The sequence below is a fragment of the Stylophora pistillata genome, chromosome 1, assembly GCF_964205215.1.
Source record: "Stylophora pistillata chromosome 1, jaStyPist1.2, whole genome shotgun sequence".
Classification (NCBI taxonomy): Eukaryota; Metazoa; Cnidaria; class Anthozoa; order Scleractinia; family Pocilloporidae; genus Stylophora; species Stylophora pistillata.
The window spans coordinates 19,675,352-19,693,157 of NC_142519.1; the positions used below are offsets into that span (position 1 = coordinate 19,675,352).

The following is a 17,806-nucleotide window of genomic DNA, read 5'->3' on the forward strand; positions in this document are numbered from 1 at the left end:
GCTAACGGTCTACCTCGCTAGTTTACCCAGAATCCTACTGGAGCAGGAAAAATGTCCTTCTCGAGATCTATCGCCGTCATAACAAGAAACCGCCAAACTGTTTGCCAAGTTTGCAAACGGTTCATTTCATGTGTAACTTTATATCTCGCACAAAGTGGAAAAAAGGCTTGGAAACAATCCGTTGCGGTAATAGAATGTAAAATAAATAAAAGTGGAATTTCCAGATTGCCTTCCTTACAGGAAATTAATTGAAAGCTTAAAACTATTTCGATAATTATCACTATTTACTAATTTTTGACGGAACGTCCGTCAAAGGCACCGACAATTTTATCTCATAATACTTTGACACTGGCAATTTTCTAGACCTATTTTGGTCAAAATTCAGTAAAGAGTTTTATTGAATCGAGTGTTGCTAACCGAAAATTTCTCCTTAGTATTGTGCTTCAAAGAAAAAGGCTTTTAATATTCAGCTCACTCTAAAGACCGCACACTCAGTAAATCACCCGACAATGCTTGCGTTTTCCACACGATGGGCATGACTACAATCGTCCCCTGATTCAGCCACCCTCTCATTCCCTCATTTCTAACGTCGTCCGTGAAGCGAGAATCAATGGGTTTGCCAGGGACAGCGACCATTCGGAAGTCGTCGCAACATCGATCTTAAATCAGCAACTATCGGAGGTCCTTTAGGGAGATCTGTGTTAGTAGTGTTTGATTTTTGCGTTTACTGGTTGCGTAGCAACCGTAGACACTATCCTGTCCAAAAAGCTGTGTAAGTCCGTAAATTAAAGTAACAATTGAATATTCGGAGAGTTTTTATTACCATACGGAAGTTTACAATCTAACTGAGCGTGAAAACCTTCAAAACCTGGACTTTTCATTTCATTTTCTCTTTGAGGATTTCCGTCTCTGTACACGTCATAATAGCGAAAATTACGGTGCTTAAGCATGTTTACAAGCCTTTGTTTGGTTCTTCTATTGCTACCCGCCGCCTCGCTTATTCCGAAATTTCACTCTCAATTAACAAGAAAAAGCTTGACATAGTGCAAATTAGCAGATGGCGTGAAGGCCTTAGCTCAGCTCCGTGCTCCATACCCTGATAGAGCACGCCCTTTCAACCAAAGACAGTGCGCGTTATATCCGCCGAACTTTGTTATAATTACCCATTATGGCGGGTTGAGGTCCTTTCTTTGTCAAGGATAGGATAGAAAGAATATGAATAAAGGGAAGATCCTATGGATCTTAGGAAAAGAGTATCAGAGAAATTTCACCCCTTGACAAAGCGATTGTCCAGGAAAAATGTACGCTACGTATTGTATATTATCACGAAGAGGACTGGCAGCGTTTCGTTAGCATCCGACGTATCCCGATCCTTTCATGCGATTCTGGGAGACCAACTTCATTTAAGGAGCCTGGCAGTTCGCAGGAAATTAGAAACTAGGTGAGGATCATGGCTCTTCTCTTTACTTGCGCCCATTATGGCTACTGGCCCACTTCCTTACGCCTTTGGATATAGGAAGTGAGCAATTTCATAAAATCATAAAATTTATGACTTATACCTTAGCAATTGATTTCAGGATTAGATTGATCCCTTATTTAAGAAAATGGTAAAAGTGTTTCTATCCTTCTCCTTTCACAAAACCTCAAAATTTTACTCGAACCCATTTTAGCTGTAAGTCCCCGCCAGTTATAAATTTGTTTATAGCGAGGTGACTTCAGTTTCAATTTTCAGAGCCATTTCAGTGCCGTTTTTTATCGCATTTTTTGTCGAAGCTCGTCGTTCACATCATGCTGCTTGAATCGTCACTATTGACATCGGAAATAAAAATCACTGCCTTTACCTGCTTACTCGAGTTAAGTAATCGCGGGTAACTAGTAAGATATTTAGCAGAATAATGTCATCTTTTTATCCATAAGACTTACAAGTCATTATTTAAAGCTTTTTTTTTTTTGTTGTTCAAACTCGATCTTCACGGAACTGAGGCTTGCGTATCTTATTTTTAACAAAGAAAACCACTTTAACCGCCGTAGTTTGACAGATGAGTTGTTTATTCATAAATATACTGTATCTGTTCGATAAAAAGCTGTCTAGGAGACCTTGACACCTGGATCTAGGTGTAATTTATATTTAATTTTTGTGGTATAAACCATTGAAGAGATAGCCTGGCTGAAAGCTTCGCTTTATTACCCTGTGGAGCTGATTATCAAGCTGGGAAACCGGAAACCCCGTGTTCGCGTGACAAAGACCACCAACCACGAAGTTCTTTGGGAGATTGAATGAAGGTATGCTTGTGTTTTTATGAGTAAATTTTCCTCTTTATGCTTTTTATTGCACTTCAATGGTTAACCAGATTGATACCGAGAGATTTACTTCTCCAACTTGTCTTAAAATTAAATCAAAGGCATTTAATTCATCAAACATGTGGTGACAGTCGCAAAACGACTTAACTTGATGTTTGTATTAAAATGACTGCCTTGAATGAAATTTCTTCATTTCAAACTTAGAAAATTAATATCTATATGACTATACCTTTTATCCCCGCTCGTAATGCTACGTTTATTGTAAGCCAAGGCACAAAATTAATTATAACATAACCAAAGTAAAGCGCGCGCTCTGATTGGTCAATTTAGCGTCCCCCCATTTGCCCATGGGTGTACGCTGCTGACGTGAGCAAATGCAAAGACTATTTTTCCGCGCGCGCTTGTTTTTTCTGGTCGCGTAAGATTTGTTAAATAAAAGGTAACTCTTTAGCTACAATGTATCAATGTAATGTTATAAAACAAATGGTAAACACCACAGCGTACACTATTGAGTTATGGATGCACTTGGGAGGTTTGCTAAGCACTCAAGAAGCTAGAGTCGCTCTCGGCTATCGCCTCGAGCGACTCTTACGCTTCTTTCGTGCTTAGCAACCTCCCGCGTGCACCATAACTCAATAGTGTACGCTGTGGTGTTTACCATTTGTTAATTTCATTTTCATACTTTGTACCCTGTCAGAGGCGCATTCAGTAATCTGCAGTAACCTCGCAATCAGCTGCTTCATACTGACCTGGTTACCAAGGTTTACGAAGATGGCGGATGGCGGGACCTTAGAGAAGTTTGAATGCAGGTGGCTTTGTTTAGCCGTCGATTCCCCACGGGATGTAGAATGAGATGTGGAAGTGGTGGTATACAGCCGCAATTTCCTCTATAGCTGGGCTATTATGTTTTTTGAATTCTCTGTCAGCAGATTTCGTGTACGATGACAGGTAAGTGCGCGTATGACAAATTTGTGATTAATCCGGAATTATTTTGAGGTGACTGGTGGCATTTTGAGGTTTCCAGAATTCAATTGCTTTTTATTACAACATTAACTCTTCACTCGACAATAATACCGATCAAATCTTTACAGTTCATAAGACAAACTTGCCTATGCTACCGATTCTCTTGAGTTTTTGATCGCCTATTGAATAATGTTTCGTGCAAAAAAAAAAAAAAATTGCAGAATTTGCATCATAGGCATCTCTTTGATCGTTTGCGGGTGTTTCGGTTTATTTTTAAGCCTCGCGGACGACCTTACGGATCAAGTAGTTGAGCTTAAATTTAAATTCCTGACTCAACAAATATCCTCGAATTTAGGAAAAGTCATTCGTTTTTTTCCCCAATGAAACACTCTTCTGATCGGTTGCGGCAAATTTGGCATGAAAACATCTCAAACTGGCGAACCTCCAGAGTTTTTGACAACCACCTGCATTACCAACGTTTATTGTTTTTCTCCTATTTGCAGTGGTGATTTTTTTTAACAAAGGCGATCGACGAACCGATTGTAAGCAATATTTGAGCGAACTTCATCTTACAAAAACTCAGACCTATAAAGATCGGATAAACACCATTCTAGCCAGATAAAGCCATCAACATCCAAATAAATTGAACTCAGAGGTTATCAAACGTTTGTGGCATCAGTTCTTTTGGCTATGCAATATTCTCAGTTGGAACTTCTCATCTCTTATTTATAAATTTCCATTGTCATCGTATGTTGGAAAATATTGAATCTTTTAAAATTTTTGATTGCAAAAACCATTTCAGTTATTTTACAATTCTTCTACAAATGATTGCTTTTACTGTTGATCCATACGTTTTGACTTTTTCTCTAACCAAATGTATCTGACCTACTAAATATATATTACCATGCTGAATAAGAGTATTTTAAACCAATAGTAAATACATGTTTTGGTAAATCTGATACAAGGAATTCTCTGTGCCAAGACTCCTCAATAATTTATGAAAGTAATACACCAAAAAGCAAAAAAAAAATACTTCAAAAATAAATTCCTCAAAATTCCCACATAAATAGCTTGGTTTATTTAGGAATGATTTGAGAGTTTCTCCAGATGCATCAGTATCAAGTTTATAATTATTAAGCTTGGGTGTGGTGCAGGAGATTCAGAGGAATTATCATCATGGAATAAACACTGAAACTTCACAGGTGTAACTACTCAGAAGGGAAACAAAAATGGTTTAAGTTAGTAGGGGCCTGTCTTGTTAGGATTTGTGTTGAACTTCAATTATATCCCACTAATTATTATTAACTTAAGGAATAATGTTTTTACCATTCTTGAATTCAATTTTGACAGGCAAGTTTAGTTTGGGAAGTTTAGCTAAAATGTATTACATTTTCATTAATATTATCACATTTGCTCCAATTACCAGTAAAAATTGGGCCTTGTCAATCAGTTAGGTTTTGACACTTCTGACATGTATCGATTGACATTTTTTAGTTAAATTTAAGTCAATAGGATAAATTTGAGGCAAGGGAAAATAAAATTAGTTAGAGTTAACAGAGAGTTCGTGTTAACTAACTTTATTCATTAACATTTGAGTTAATCGAGTTAGTGGGGTTTAGTTTAGTTTAGTTTAGTTTATTAGCTTCGCCAACCGGCAGGGACACCGCAACAGCTTACGCCAATTACTGCAGGCCCAGTAAACCCACCCATCCCAACCCAGGGGAGGACATCCATCACACAGTAATCTCATGCGTGGGAAATTAACGTCTCCTACCCCAACCCTGCAGGAGACGGGACCTCCATTTATTCGTCCCCATCTGAGAAGACTAGATTATCTAACCACTTCTTGATGTTATAGAAAGGTAGCAAATTCTTCTCAATTATTTTAAGACTGTGAGTGTTGGTCCGGCCGGGGCTCGAACCCTCTACCTCCCGCACAACAGCCCAGTGCACTATCCATTGGGCTAACTGGGTGGCGGTCGGGTTCTACTGACTACATAGCTATTGCAAGCAGTTGGTGAACTTGGTTTTCAATTAATCGCTGTCACTGTTCTTTTCTCTTTTTTTTTCTATGCTAGCCGAGCCATCCTAAAAAATTCTGACCTGCTACCTTCAACTCCGTGGAGTAATGTCCTATTCAATGATTTTTGGGGGACCCCTCTCACACATAGTGGAAGCCACAAGTCTTACAGACCTCTGTGTGTGGCAACATTCAGGATCAACTTTTACTTTGGTGAATTGAATCCATTTGGATACCATCTTGTGAATGTATTATTACACAGTACTGTTTGTTGGTTGGTTGTGGCTTTGTCATACATCTTTCTCCCTGCTCACTTTCCATGTACAGTGGCTGGGCTTCTTTTTGCCATACACCCCATTCATACAGGTAAGTCTGAAAGAACAGGTGGTTTGTGAAATACACATACTCATACCCTGTGAAGGGATGTTTCCAGAACTCTTCTTGGGAGGGGTGTCATTTTATATTAACTATCCTAGCCGGCCATTCTTAGAACCACACATTTCCTTCTTAGTTATATATGTCTGCTAATAGAGCATGTAAATAATGATGAGGAAGTTTGTTCACTAATCACTGCTGGCTGCAAAAGTGTTGGCACCACTTTATCCACTAAGCAAGGTTGTCAAAATCAATTCCTAAAATTTATGTTGGATTAGCAAATCAGCAGTTGAAAAATAAGGAGCAGCCTTTAATCCAATGAAAATGTCGCTCATGTTCTTCTTGTTCCTTTGGAATGTTAAAAAAAAAATACTTTCTCGTTAATAGTGAGGTTCACAAAGAATGTACCTTGAATTAAAAAGATAAAACAATTTCTCAAAATTAGCCTTCTAGTGTATTTAAAAATCAATACTTCAAGCTGTCTTTTTTTCTGTTTTTATCAGAGGCTGTCACTGGAGTTGTAGGACGAGCTGATATAGGAGCATGCTTGTTTTTCATTGCATCATTTTTGGCTTATATCAAGTCTCACAAGTTCACCACAAACAATTCTCAGCTTAGAGAGGTTCATACACAGTGGCTGTGGTTGGTGTTTTGTTTTCTATTGTGTACAGCAAGCATGTTATGCAAGGAACAAGGCATCACTGTGTTAGGAGTTTGTGCTGTGTATGAGGTTATGGTACTGTTAAGCCATATGAAGAATCAGACTAATTTTGCAGCCATATCAATGGTATGTACTCTGTAGTAGTCATTAGTTCGTAAGTCCTATCTAAAGATTCTGTCCCACAAGCCTGCTGGGTTGTCTACTGCAAGATATTTGCAAGGTTTCATTCACACAGTTAGTGCACTTCAAGGTATTGCTACACCTCCTTAACTGGGTGCTAAATAAATATATATATCTTATTAACCAAGCGCAAGGGCCGTACTGGGAGAATATTGGCCCAAGGTCTTGACAGTACGGACCGAGCTCAGCAAGGTCTGTACAAAAAAGACCGAGGCCCGATATTCTTCCAGTACGGTCCTGAGCAAGCTTGGTTAATAAGAGATTTATTATATGACTGAAGTTCAAAGGGACACGAGTGCAGTGTCATTCGGGACCATTTGGGACAGTGCCCGGTCCAATACTTAGAGAATATTGGACCGGCAATAGAGCATTTTGATTGGTTGATTTTAGTTATTGGTCCTCTGACTGCCCGAGTCATGTAATAAATTACAAGTAACCTCCTCCACAATTCTAAAAGGAATAATTATAAGAGTTATTCTTGAAGTTAAGTGTCTTTTTTTCCCAACTAAACATGATGATGCCATCATGGTTTAACCTGCACCTTTTCATTAGGTGAACTTTAACCTTAACACATTTTTTTCATTGTGTTCCCAGGCTGTTAAAAATGGTCATGCCTTGCGCTTACTTTTGGTGATCACCACTGGACTTGCTCTGTTGCTTCTGAGAATCTGCATGATGGGGAGTCAACCACCTGATTTTTCACCATCTGACAATCCTGCTGCAAATTGTGATAGCAGACAGACCAGGCTGTTAACTTTCTTGTTTTTGCCAGCATTTAATTTCTGGCTCCTGTTGTCTCCTAAAACATTGAGTTTTGATTGGTCAATGGATTCTATACCTCTGGTTGAGTCTTTGCGGGACCCACGCTGTGGAGTGATTATAGCATTTTATGGAACTCTGGCCTTATTGGGTTTATACTGTTTAAAGAGCTTGGTATTTCACTTAAATGTGGAAGAAACTGTCAAAGACACATCTTCACAGAAGGAACATGCTGTAAAGCGTAGAAAAGACTTAGCTGAAAAAAATGGAAAAAAACATGTGAAGAAGTCTACAGATAATGCCAAGCATTCAAATGGCATTTATTCTAATCAACAGCAAAGTAACAATAACTTACCAATGAGAGACTTCAGTGTCACCAACAAGACTTGTTGGATTAAAACAACACTCATTTCACTTGCAATCTTAACACTTTCTTTTCTCCCAGCGAGTAACCTATTTTTCTATGTTGGTTTTGTGGTGGCAGAACGAATACTCTACATTCCAAGTGTTGGATTTTGTTTGCTGATTGCTGTTGGAGCTGACATAATTTGGAAAGCTTGTAATGAGCAGCAGTTGAGACTATTTTCTGGGTTCTTGGTGTGTTTATTAATCTTATCTGCAGCAAGAACTGTGGAAAGGAATTGGGATTGGCAAAATGAAGAGGCACTGTACAGGTATTTGACAAGTGTATTCAGTTGACAAACATAGCTCAATTGTCCCTTTCTTAAGAGAGCTATTTTTGCAGTCATTTAGAGAGCACAAACCTTTTAATCAGTCAACTACAGCCAAATACAGTGGTTTGTGGCTGTGGAGATATGCACACACTGGTATGTTTCTAGGTCTTTTATGACTCTGATATATGTGTAATGAAGTGGGTGACATGCCATGCTTCTTGAAAAGAGGCCTTTGAGATTTAAGGTCTGAATTTTGATCTACATGTTTAAACAGAATAATTGTATTTTATTGAATAAAATACAGTGAATATATTGGCCTAAACTGATAGACATTTCACTGTCACTTGTGGTCTTTTTGGATGCACAGGTTGAATAACTACGTCCTTATTCAGCTAATTGTCAACAGGTATTCTATATCTACAATACCCAGAAAAATTTGTTAGGTGTACCCTTTAACCCTTTACCATATCAACGCCAAAAATTAGGACAAATCTGGCCTATATTTTCGCTGGCTTGTAGAATTGTTGCGTTACATTCGGTTGACGTCAAATGTGGAACAATAAGAGATTATAGATTTAGCCAATCACTGGCCAAGTTTCAAGGCAATCGGCCATATATAGAGCGAATGCCACGCAGTGTAATTCGAACTTGGTGATGTGAGCATAGTGAGAGCAATGGCGTCAAATGCCAAGAGACTACGCTTGGAAGATTTCGACTCGGAACACTCGGATTCTTCCGTTGAAGAAGTGAACGAAACCACTGGAGGCTTGGATAGTGGTGAAGAAAGCGATTTGGATCGCCTTCTGGCGAATGAATCAGATATTTCAAGGTAAGAACGTATTTTGAAATTCGTGGAATGAAACCACGAGGAGATCGCGTCGGATAAATCCTCATTTCTTGTTCAAGAAAACATCATTTTCGGCGCCCCTGACTCTTGATTTCTAACCTATTTTACAGAAAAATGCTTCGTTTTTAAGATTTGATGTAATACCTTTCGAATTTTCAACGGATTTCTCGATTTTTGACCTTGTGCATAAGGGGATTTGCTGTTGGCCGACGTGGCACGCGTTGCTGTGGTGACGCTCCTGTGGCGTCGCTTCAATTTCGAATTCTTATTTCAAATTCGCTGCGTTCGTTCCTTTTTTTTCTGACGCGATTTGGCGCTGTTGCCGTTTTTCATTTGTTTCTCATACTCTCTCTAGACCAATCTGTTAAATTTTTCTGTTTTCAATTTCTTTTTTAGCGATAGTGAATTCCCTTTCACTCTCCACTGGTCAGAGAGTGAAATGGAAGTGGAGGATGAAGGGGTGGCTGATCCTTCAGGTAGGTATTCTTTTATTATCAGTTGAGTAGATCAAACTTTGCTCTTTTGTTGTATTATGCATTTATTTTCCACTGATACAATGAATAATTATTTGTTTTTGTTATGTGCAGTTCCCCTACCAGATGTCCCTCCTCCAGGACCAGCAAACACCAATGCAGCCTCATGTGAGTATAATTTTCTTTGGAAGGAATTATGTCTTGCTTGTTTTGCATGTACTGCATCATGTTCTGTGTTATTCTCTGTTATACTGAAATCTGTTTACACTTCACAGGTTCCTCTAATGCTTCATCATTCTATGGTGGAGCAGCCAGACCGCATCCACCTTCCAATCGTGGTGCCCCAACTCTTTCCTCTCCGCGTCGTGGTCGTGGGGTGGGTCGTAGTCTTGGTCGTGGTCGTGGGGTTGGTCGTGCTCGTGTGCGAGGAGGACGGGCAAGAGGAGATGGTGCACGTGGAAGGGCAAGTGGTCGTGGTCAAGTGGCACGTGGGCCTGCAGTGCAACTGCACGAGGGATATGCTGATGATGATCTTGGAAATCAGCCGCTGCCATTTCGTCCAGCCCATCCCGTCGGCGTTCACCTTGGCCAGCGATTAGTGCGTGGTGCCTTTACAAGAGCTGTTGAGTTTTTTAATTTATTTTTTACTGTAGAGTTGATCAATAATATTGTAAGTCATACAAATAGTTATGCTTATGAGCATATTGAAACCCACCAGTCCTATGCAAAAAGGGACGGAAGCTGGCTAGAGTGCACTGCAGATGAGATCAGACGGTTAATAGCCATCCTCATCTACTTTGGGCTTGTAAGAGTCAGTGATGTCGTAGATAATTACTGGAGTAGAAAATCTCTTTATCACGGCTTGTGGGGAAAATGTTTTATGCCTTTGATACGCTTCAAAGGCCTAATGGCGATGCTTCATGTTGTTGACCCGGCTTGTGAAACAGAAGGTGATAAGTATACTGTTGAAAGATTTTATACTGTTGAAAGATTCCATACTGTTGAAAGATTGTAGACTTTATTGAAACATTGTAAACATTGTAATTTTCACCTTTTTCAGAGTTTGTTAGGTTTCATTCACATAAGTGAAAGCCTTCTGGTGGGTCAATTGATCTACGTAAGAGCAAATGTACATTGTAGTAAGGATTGTATTATGCTTGGGCATGACAGAAAATGTGTAACTGTGTGACAGAGGGTTGGAGTAAAGATATTTTTCACTTTCCAAGGTAAAGGAAGGCTCACTTCACCAACAATTTCATAGCCAACCCTGCTGAACTCCTACTGCAAAAAGTGACATGTTAGGTAAATTTTTCATGCAAATTTAACACTTTGATGGATTCACAATAAATATTCATAACTTATTTATTATTGGCTAAATTTGCACCAAATTTGGAGGATTTACAGCTGAAAGGTGTGGGAAAAAGTTCTTCTCTAACATTTTGTCATACATAACTCTGTCAGCCCTCCGACTGAAATATGAAAAATAAATTTGCATAAATTATGCTAATTTGATTCGTGTCATATAGTCATTAGGAGGTTGTGAGCTCCATTGGAGGCAAACTTTTTTTTGTCTTGAAGCCCTATGTAAAGACATCATTCTGACCAATTTTTACAGTCCTAGGTCACATTGTTTGTAAGTTATTAGTAAATTAGTAAAGTAGCATGACAATGGCTGAAATTTGATATATGGGAAAGTGTTAAAGTGCATATTTTATATCAGGGATACTGGTACACATAGTAATTGCTTAGGATTAGGATCATAGTCAAAATAAAACAGTAGTTTGATGGCCGCAGTGAGTCACAACATGTTCAATTTATGATCATAACATTGTTATTTTTAACATTTACAGATCTGGCATCACTGTCAACCCTGCAAAAGGTAAACTATTACTTTGCCTGTGATACTGCTGTAGGACCATTTCAGTCAGTGACACACCCTTGCTCAGAAAAGGAAAAACTTTGAGTATTCTCAGCAAAGGCTCAAACCCATGATCATCTTATTGCTGGTTAATGATTGGGTGTTTTTTCATTTCATGCAATCACCAGACTTTGATGCATTATCTTTATTTTCATGTTGTTTGTATGGTCTCCTCACACAGTGAACTCTCTCTTATTACAAGGACTAAGAAATTGCTTCTTTCTAACGGAGAGACATGGGTTAAAGAAAGGGGAAAATTTCCCCCCTCTCCCTTACTGTCTCATTCTACCCCCCCCCCCCCCACTCCCAAATGAATAGACTTAGGGAAACATGTTTCAGTTTGTGTATGTTTTTGTTGTTGTTTTTGTCTTTTTCATGTGATTAATAAGTCCGGTCTTTCATTTCAACAAGTTCAAATATTTAATTAACTCTGTTTTGGACTTCATAACCAGCTTGGTCAAACTTAGGGAATGTGCTGAGTTCACAAGGAAGAACTAGAGAAGCTGAAAATGCTTACAGAAAGGCTCTGACATACCGTACCAACATGGCTGACACGCACTATAACTTGTAAGTATCTGGATGTCTGCTTATTACTTAAAGATGGAGTCATACACATTGGAATAAGATAAGAATGAGGCATTGATTAAGAACTGAAGTTATCTTAGCACTTGTCAAGTATTATTATATACAGGCAGTGAGTTTCTAATAAAAGAAACTGTGGTGCTGCATCGGTGGGGGTAACGAGGTAATTTGGTGATATCAACCAAGTTGAAATTGTAAATTGGCCACCATAGAGAGTTGAAAAACTGACGTTTCGAGCATTAGCCCTTCATCAGAACGAATGGAGGAATTGTGGGTTGTGTGTGGGTTTATAAATTATGCAGAAAGTGGAACTAAGCTATTGCTGGGAACATGGCGACAAGAAAAACATGAATAAATTAGTATATTGAAAACCATTTGTTGATACCTGTGGGATTAAGAGTGCCAATTAGAAAGATAAACTTTTGTTTAAGAGTTTTATGGCTTTCCAAACTACGCGAATGTAAGGATAAAGACCGCAGATTGCCATATGTTGCTTAGAATGATTACTAGGTAGATTAAAGTGTATACATGACTGGCTCCCCAAAAACTTTTCTGCTTGATCTGAAAATTAAGACCACTCAACCACATTCACTTTTACTTTATCTTAAGGAATCTTTGATTTGCTTTGTTTGTTTTCTTTTTATTTTAGGGGAATCCTTTTGGCTGAACGACAGCAATACAGTGAAGCAATCAAAAGCTATGAAAATGCCATCCACTACAGGCCAAGACTAGCTGGTAAGATACCCTAGATGATGGTTGCCACAGTCATTGATTATGAAGTTCCCTGACTTTTTCCCAGCAAGTGTAAAATTTCCCTGACCAACTGAATAAACAATTTTTTCAAACAGTCTTGACAATGGCCTCCAATGTTCTTTCAGACAGACAGCTATCCTCTTCACCCACAGATATATGCTTTTGACAAGTCATATACAGTGTACATGAATTGATAGTTCAGTCAGGATCAATTTATGAACATCAAAAATTTTTTATTTTTAAAATTTTAAGAGTCTTTACAAAAATTCCTTAATTTAATGAGGTCTTTCTTCTCATGATTAGAAAGTTTGCTGGGACTTTAAAAAGTATACTCTTGGGTGGAGGGTCAAGGAAATAACTTCAATTTTTCATGTGGTTTTTCCAAAGCTGCCCATTTGAATTTGGGTATTTTGCTGGCTGACTTGGGGCATAAGGAGGAAGCTGTAAAGGTGGGAAGTGTTTTCAATTGTGTTTAACTTTAGTAAAAATATGCAGACTCAGTTTAAATCCATCAAATTTTTGTCAAATTGATATCAGTAATGCTGTACATAGACAATATGTGTTTTAAGGTCTCAGTTCCAATCTTGTCTATCAGATGGAGGTACTTCTAGAATTTCATATTAGCATGTCTTCCAAAGTATTTTATTACCTATAATTATATATGTTTGAGAGAGAGAGAGTGAACCAATGGAGTTTGCATAGTAGTTTTGATGAAATGTTCCAAGTTTGAGATGACTGGCAAGGACATTTCTGTTTAAGTTTAACTTATTTTTTAGATTTGACACAAAATTCTCACAGTGCCTCTCTACACAAGAACCTATATAAACTTGTGTATGGGTACCAGCAAATTCTCCACCTAGAAATATAAATGCTGGTATACTGTCAAACTTTCACAGTGTGAATGGGTATCATCATCATCATCAAGCACTGTACACTGGGGTGTGAAAGAATACCAGCATACTCTCCAGCCAGAAGTGTAAATGGGTACCATCAAAGTCCCCGCAAAGCAGAGTAAATGGGTACTGTATAACCATCAAACTCTCCACCCAAGAGTTTAATTAACTATTAGCAAACTCTCCACTCATGAGTCAGTGCTGGTATCTGCAAACCATCTAACCATCTTTTTTTTTTAAGTAAAGATACCTTAACTTTTTTTTTCCTGCATAGATTCTAAAGAATGCTTCAACCATCAGTGGTCATGGATTAAAGGATCCCAAACAGCACAGTCATTCAAGTGAGTAACTAAAAACATTGGCCACAACTGTGATCCATTGAGTGATCTATGTGAATATTAACAGTACAGTTGGCTTATTTTGCTTTTTACCCAACACAGTTACATCAATAAAGTATAATCTTGGGCGCATCTTGGCTCAACTTGGGAAACCAAAGGTAGATAGTGCTTTCTTGGATCACTGTGATTTCCATTTGAAGTGGTTTTTAGAAAAGTTTTAATAATTTTAGATTTTTTACAATTGATTACAGGAAGCCCTTACAGTTTACTTTGAGGCAGTAAAAACCATGCCAGCTCACTATGAGCCTCACAGTTTGTTCAACCTGATAGGTAGGTGCCATATGATGTGAATAAAATAGGTGGTTTGAACGATGTACAAAATGTTGTTTCCAACAGGCCATTTTACTGTTGTGTACTTAGTTGCCAAGCCTTTGATTCAGGGTGAGGCTGAAGGTGACCTTGTTGTGATAGAGACCTGTATCTAGTTAGCATGATAACAAAGTGATTTACATTTGAAAGGCAGCAAGGTTTGTATCATAACAAGGTCAACCCTAGCCTCACTCCTATTCAAAGGCTTGGCAACCAAGCACACAACTGTAAAATGGACTATTGTTCTTCCTAAAATATATTTGATAATTGTTCTTGATTTCCCAAGCAAAGCTAAGAGAGTCCATACAAAGAAACAGATGGCAACTGTGGTGAATACTGAACAATGCTGATAAATAATTATGGGAACAGCAAATACACTTATCAGTTGTCATGATAATCAGAAGATTTAAGAATTTTTTTTCATACCTTATATTTAATTTGGGGAAACTACAATTACAGTCATCAGGTGTGAACTGAATCTTTAGTCAAATTGAATGTTTGATTCTAGGGGAAGCATACTCTGCAACTGGGAAATATGCAGAAGCTGAAAAATGGTACAAGGAATCACTCATGAGTAAACCAGATCACTTGGCTGCTCATCTTACATATGCTAAACATCTTGCTAAACTGGTAGGTACAATACTGAATAGAATGTTCAATCAATTATATAGTGTGCACTTGATGCATAAATATTTATACTTGTATAATGAATGTGAGTGGAAAATTGATTGCATGCATTTGACTTTCTGTTCTGTTTTTTACAGGGCAACTTCAATGAAGCTGAACATTGGTTCAAGAAAGCACAAGTTTTAAATAAATCAGATCATGCTTCTTGGACACATTATGGTATGTTTATGGTTTAGGAGCTTAAAGGAAAGCTTTTAAATTTCCAGAAAATTTTCATGATTCTTAATTATTTAAGGTGTAAACTGGGATAGGTAAGCACTGCAAAGAATGTTGTTTGTGAGAACTTAAAGGAAAAAATAATCATATATCTGATTTCATTTTTCTATCAGGGCAGTTTTTGTTTGATCAGAGGCGATTGACGGAGGCAGCCACAATGTTTACTAAGGCCATGAAATTAGCTCCCCATGACTTTGAAATTGCATTTACTGCTGCTGGGTATCTCAGGTACCGTGTGAAGTAATGTGATTTCAATTCTACTTGATTCCTTTCTGTACTCTCTGTTTACTTTGTTCTGCTTGTCTGGAAAATGTTGTCAGTTTGCAAGTGTAATCATTTCACTGAACAGGTACTCAGCATCTTCACATATTTTTTGTTTGTAGGGAAATTGGAGACTATGAAAGGGCAGAGAGTTGCTACAAGAAGGCAGTCAAGTTGAATCCACAGGTGAGAAACATCTAAGAAATATTTTAGTCTATTTAGAATACAAATCTGCAATATGTCCTTCTCAAATTTTGCAAGTCAGTTCCTGATTAATCGATACATACATTGTGTTCAAGTGTTTACCATCAGCAGAATACTACAATACCATAGTCAAAAGGTCAATTATGGTTTGTTATTAAAAAAGATACCTCACTTTTATTCTTCCTTAAGAATCCAGTGGCACATATGAATCTTGGAGCTATGTTGCACCTCCAAGGTAAACTTAACGAAGCTGAGATGAGTTACACCCGAGCACTAGAGTTGAGACCTGGGGACCAGCTAACAGAGGAAAATCTGAAAAAGCTAAGAACTTTGCAAGCCAAAAGGAAAGTCTGAGTGAAAAAAAAAAAAGAAAAGAAAAACATGCATGCGTTACAGATTTAAAACAAATTCAAATATGTTAGACAGGTATTTAATCGATAATTTGTGAGAAAATTTAAAAGTTTTTTTCTTTTTTAAACTTTTTATGGTTTGGCCTTTTGGAGATAAGTGATTGATGATTAAGTTTTCGCTTAATCTCAAAATTTAGAATTCTAAGTTAATTAGTGTCAGAGAATAAATTAAACAAAATTGAGATCAGATTGATATTAACAGCATTGTAAATTTCAAATTTATGGTACTTATAGAGTACTTTAGTAGAATTATGTTGAGATAGTTTTTTAAACAAAGATATTTTTGTTTGCTTTGGATCTAGTTTAATAATAAAAAAAAAAACAATATTAGTTCTTCGAGGTGTGTCTGATGGACTTAATTCCACAACCATTCTGGTGCGTTCAAGTCCATTTAAAGTGCGTTCAAAGTGCTTCAGAGCGCGGGAAAAGTGCGGTTAAATGCACGATAAGTGCAAGAAGTGTGTTTAAAGTGCAAAAAAAGTGCGGCGAAAGGAAGGGAAAGTGTGGGGAAAGTTCAGGAAAAGTGCGATAAAAGTGCAGCGAACATGCAAGTAAAGTGTAGGGAAAGTGCGAGAAAAGTGGGCGAAAATTGGACAAATAGTAAGAATGATGTATTGATGGAATTATTTAAAATAACATGAACGGCATTGTAAGTAATAGACATCCTATGGACTTATAGAACTGATTCGAGTTACACTCTTTTGTTTTCTGTCGCGAGGATCGGCATATATTTATCTTTTTCCTATAATAACAAAAGGAGGAAAAACTCAAAAATCTATACCAAGTTTATAACATGATGTGCGACAGAGGTGACAACTCATCTCGCTTACGGGTCAGTTAGCGCACAAATGAATAAAGGCTGATAGTTTCGAAAGAAACTGTTTGGGGCTGCGTCGATGGGAGTAACGAAATAATTTGGATATATCGACAAAGTTGAAATGGTAAATTGGCCACCGTAACGATTCCAAAAGCTGACCTTTCGAGCGTTAGGGCTAACGCTCGAAACGTCATCTCACGAAACGCTCACCCTTCTAGGTTGAACGTTTCAGGTTCCAGTCGTTCCTCCGGATCATGGTAACTTATATCGGGACTGGGCATGCTCAACAAGCTATTTTTTGGAATAAAGTACTTTCTGGTACCAATCAGTACACAAGAGAAAGAGGATTGTTGTCCTTTGTTTCATTGTTTAGTTTTTTTATCGGAATAGTTCTTACCTCTTCTCGTTGTGCATGGGACTTGAAACTGCAATAGTGCGACCAACCAGCCCCTTTTCTTGAGAGCAGATACCTTCTATTGTCAATCATCGTTTAGAGGATTAACTATTGTCAAGCTTTGTTTGATGAGTTAATTTCTTTTCCTATTATGCTATCGCCTCCCTCTTGAAATTCTCTTACTTCTTTTTCCTGACTTTTTTTTCTAATTAATTTCTACGATAAACAACAAAATTGGGATTTAGTCAACCAACATACATTAAAGTGGGTCTGTATGGTGTTCCAAATAAATGGAAAAGGTGTAGGGAAATGTGAATTGCATAAAGATTCCATATGCGGGATCAATACAAACCAATGCAAGACCCTCTAGGGATGACAGTACTCGAAGCTCTGACGAAGGGCTAACGCTCGAAACGTCAGCTTCGAAACTCTTTACGGTGGCCAATATACATTATCAACTCGGTTGATAAAACCAAAATTACCTAATTACTGACCCACCGGCTCAGCACCACAGTTTCTTCAGAAACTTAGCCCTTTTATTCACTCTAGTCAGTAGATACAATGAATATATGAAGTTCATATTGGTAGAGCGCTGCACTAGTATCGCAGAGGTCAGTGGTTCGAATCCCGTACAGGCCTGATTTTTTTCAGGTCTGATTTTCGCTATTGCATAAATAGCGCTCTCTACTGCGAGGATCGTGCATCATACCT

General features: G+C 38.0%; 2 protein-coding genes across 2 annotated transcripts; both read left to right on the plus strand.

Moving 5' to 3' along the window:
- The first annotated feature begins 3,025 nt into the window (after positions 1–3,025).
- LOC111337556 (protein O-mannosyl-transferase TMTC2) lies at positions 3,026–16,214 on the plus strand. Its single transcript, XM_022943894.2, has 16 exons — positions 3,026–3,249; positions 5,343–5,650; positions 6,163–6,446; positions 7,095–7,933; positions 11,104–11,132; positions 11,624–11,738; positions 12,403–12,488; positions 12,894–12,955; positions 13,674–13,740; positions 13,840–13,895; positions 13,989–14,067; positions 14,615–14,736; positions 14,871–14,952; positions 15,123–15,237; positions 15,393–15,456; positions 15,664–16,214. The coding sequence occupies exons 1-16, from the start codon at positions 3,155–3,157 to the stop codon at positions 15,826–15,828; spliced, it is 2,568 nt and encodes an 855-aa protein (XP_022799629.2). The 5' UTR covers positions 3,026–3,154; the 3' UTR covers positions 15,829–16,214.
- Positions 7,962–10,478, plus strand: LOC148741581 (uncharacterized). The gene is made up of 4 exons (XM_088742672.1): positions 7,962–8,762; positions 9,177–9,256; positions 9,368–9,421; positions 9,529–10,478. Exons 1-4 carry the CDS (start codon positions 8,608–8,610, stop codon positions 10,266–10,268), a joined length of 1,029 nt encoding a protein of 342 aa, XP_088598798.1. The 5' UTR covers positions 7,962–8,607; the 3' UTR covers positions 10,269–10,478.
- Positions 16,215–17,806: the final 1,592 nt, after the last annotated feature.

Excerpts from the sequence above, each read along its gene's own strand:
- LOC111337556 (XM_022943894.2), top strand. The coding sequence starts at position 3,155 with ATGTGGAAGTGGTGGTATACAGCCGCAATTTCCTCTATAGCTGGGCTA. Across the intron at positions 14,068-14,614 it reads CAGTTTGTTCAACCTGATAG|GGGAAGCATACTCTGCAACT; the intron begins GTAGGTGCCATA and ends GTTTGATTCTAG. Across the intron at positions 15,457-15,663 it reads CAGTCAAGTTGAATCCACAG|AATCCAGTGGCACATATGAA; the intron begins GTGAGAAACATC and ends TTCTTCCTTAAG.
- LOC148741581 (XM_088742672.1), top strand. The coding sequence starts at position 8,608 with ATGGCGTCAAATGCCAAGAGACTACGCTTGGAAGATTTCGACTCGGAA. Across the intron at positions 8,763-9,176 it reads AATGAATCAGATATTTCAAG|CGATAGTGAATTCCCTTTCA; the intron begins GTAAGAACGTAT and ends TTTCTTTTTTAG. Across the intron at positions 9,257-9,367 it reads AGGGGTGGCTGATCCTTCAG|TTCCCCTACCAGATGTCCCT; the intron begins GTAGGTATTCTT and ends TGTTATGTGCAG.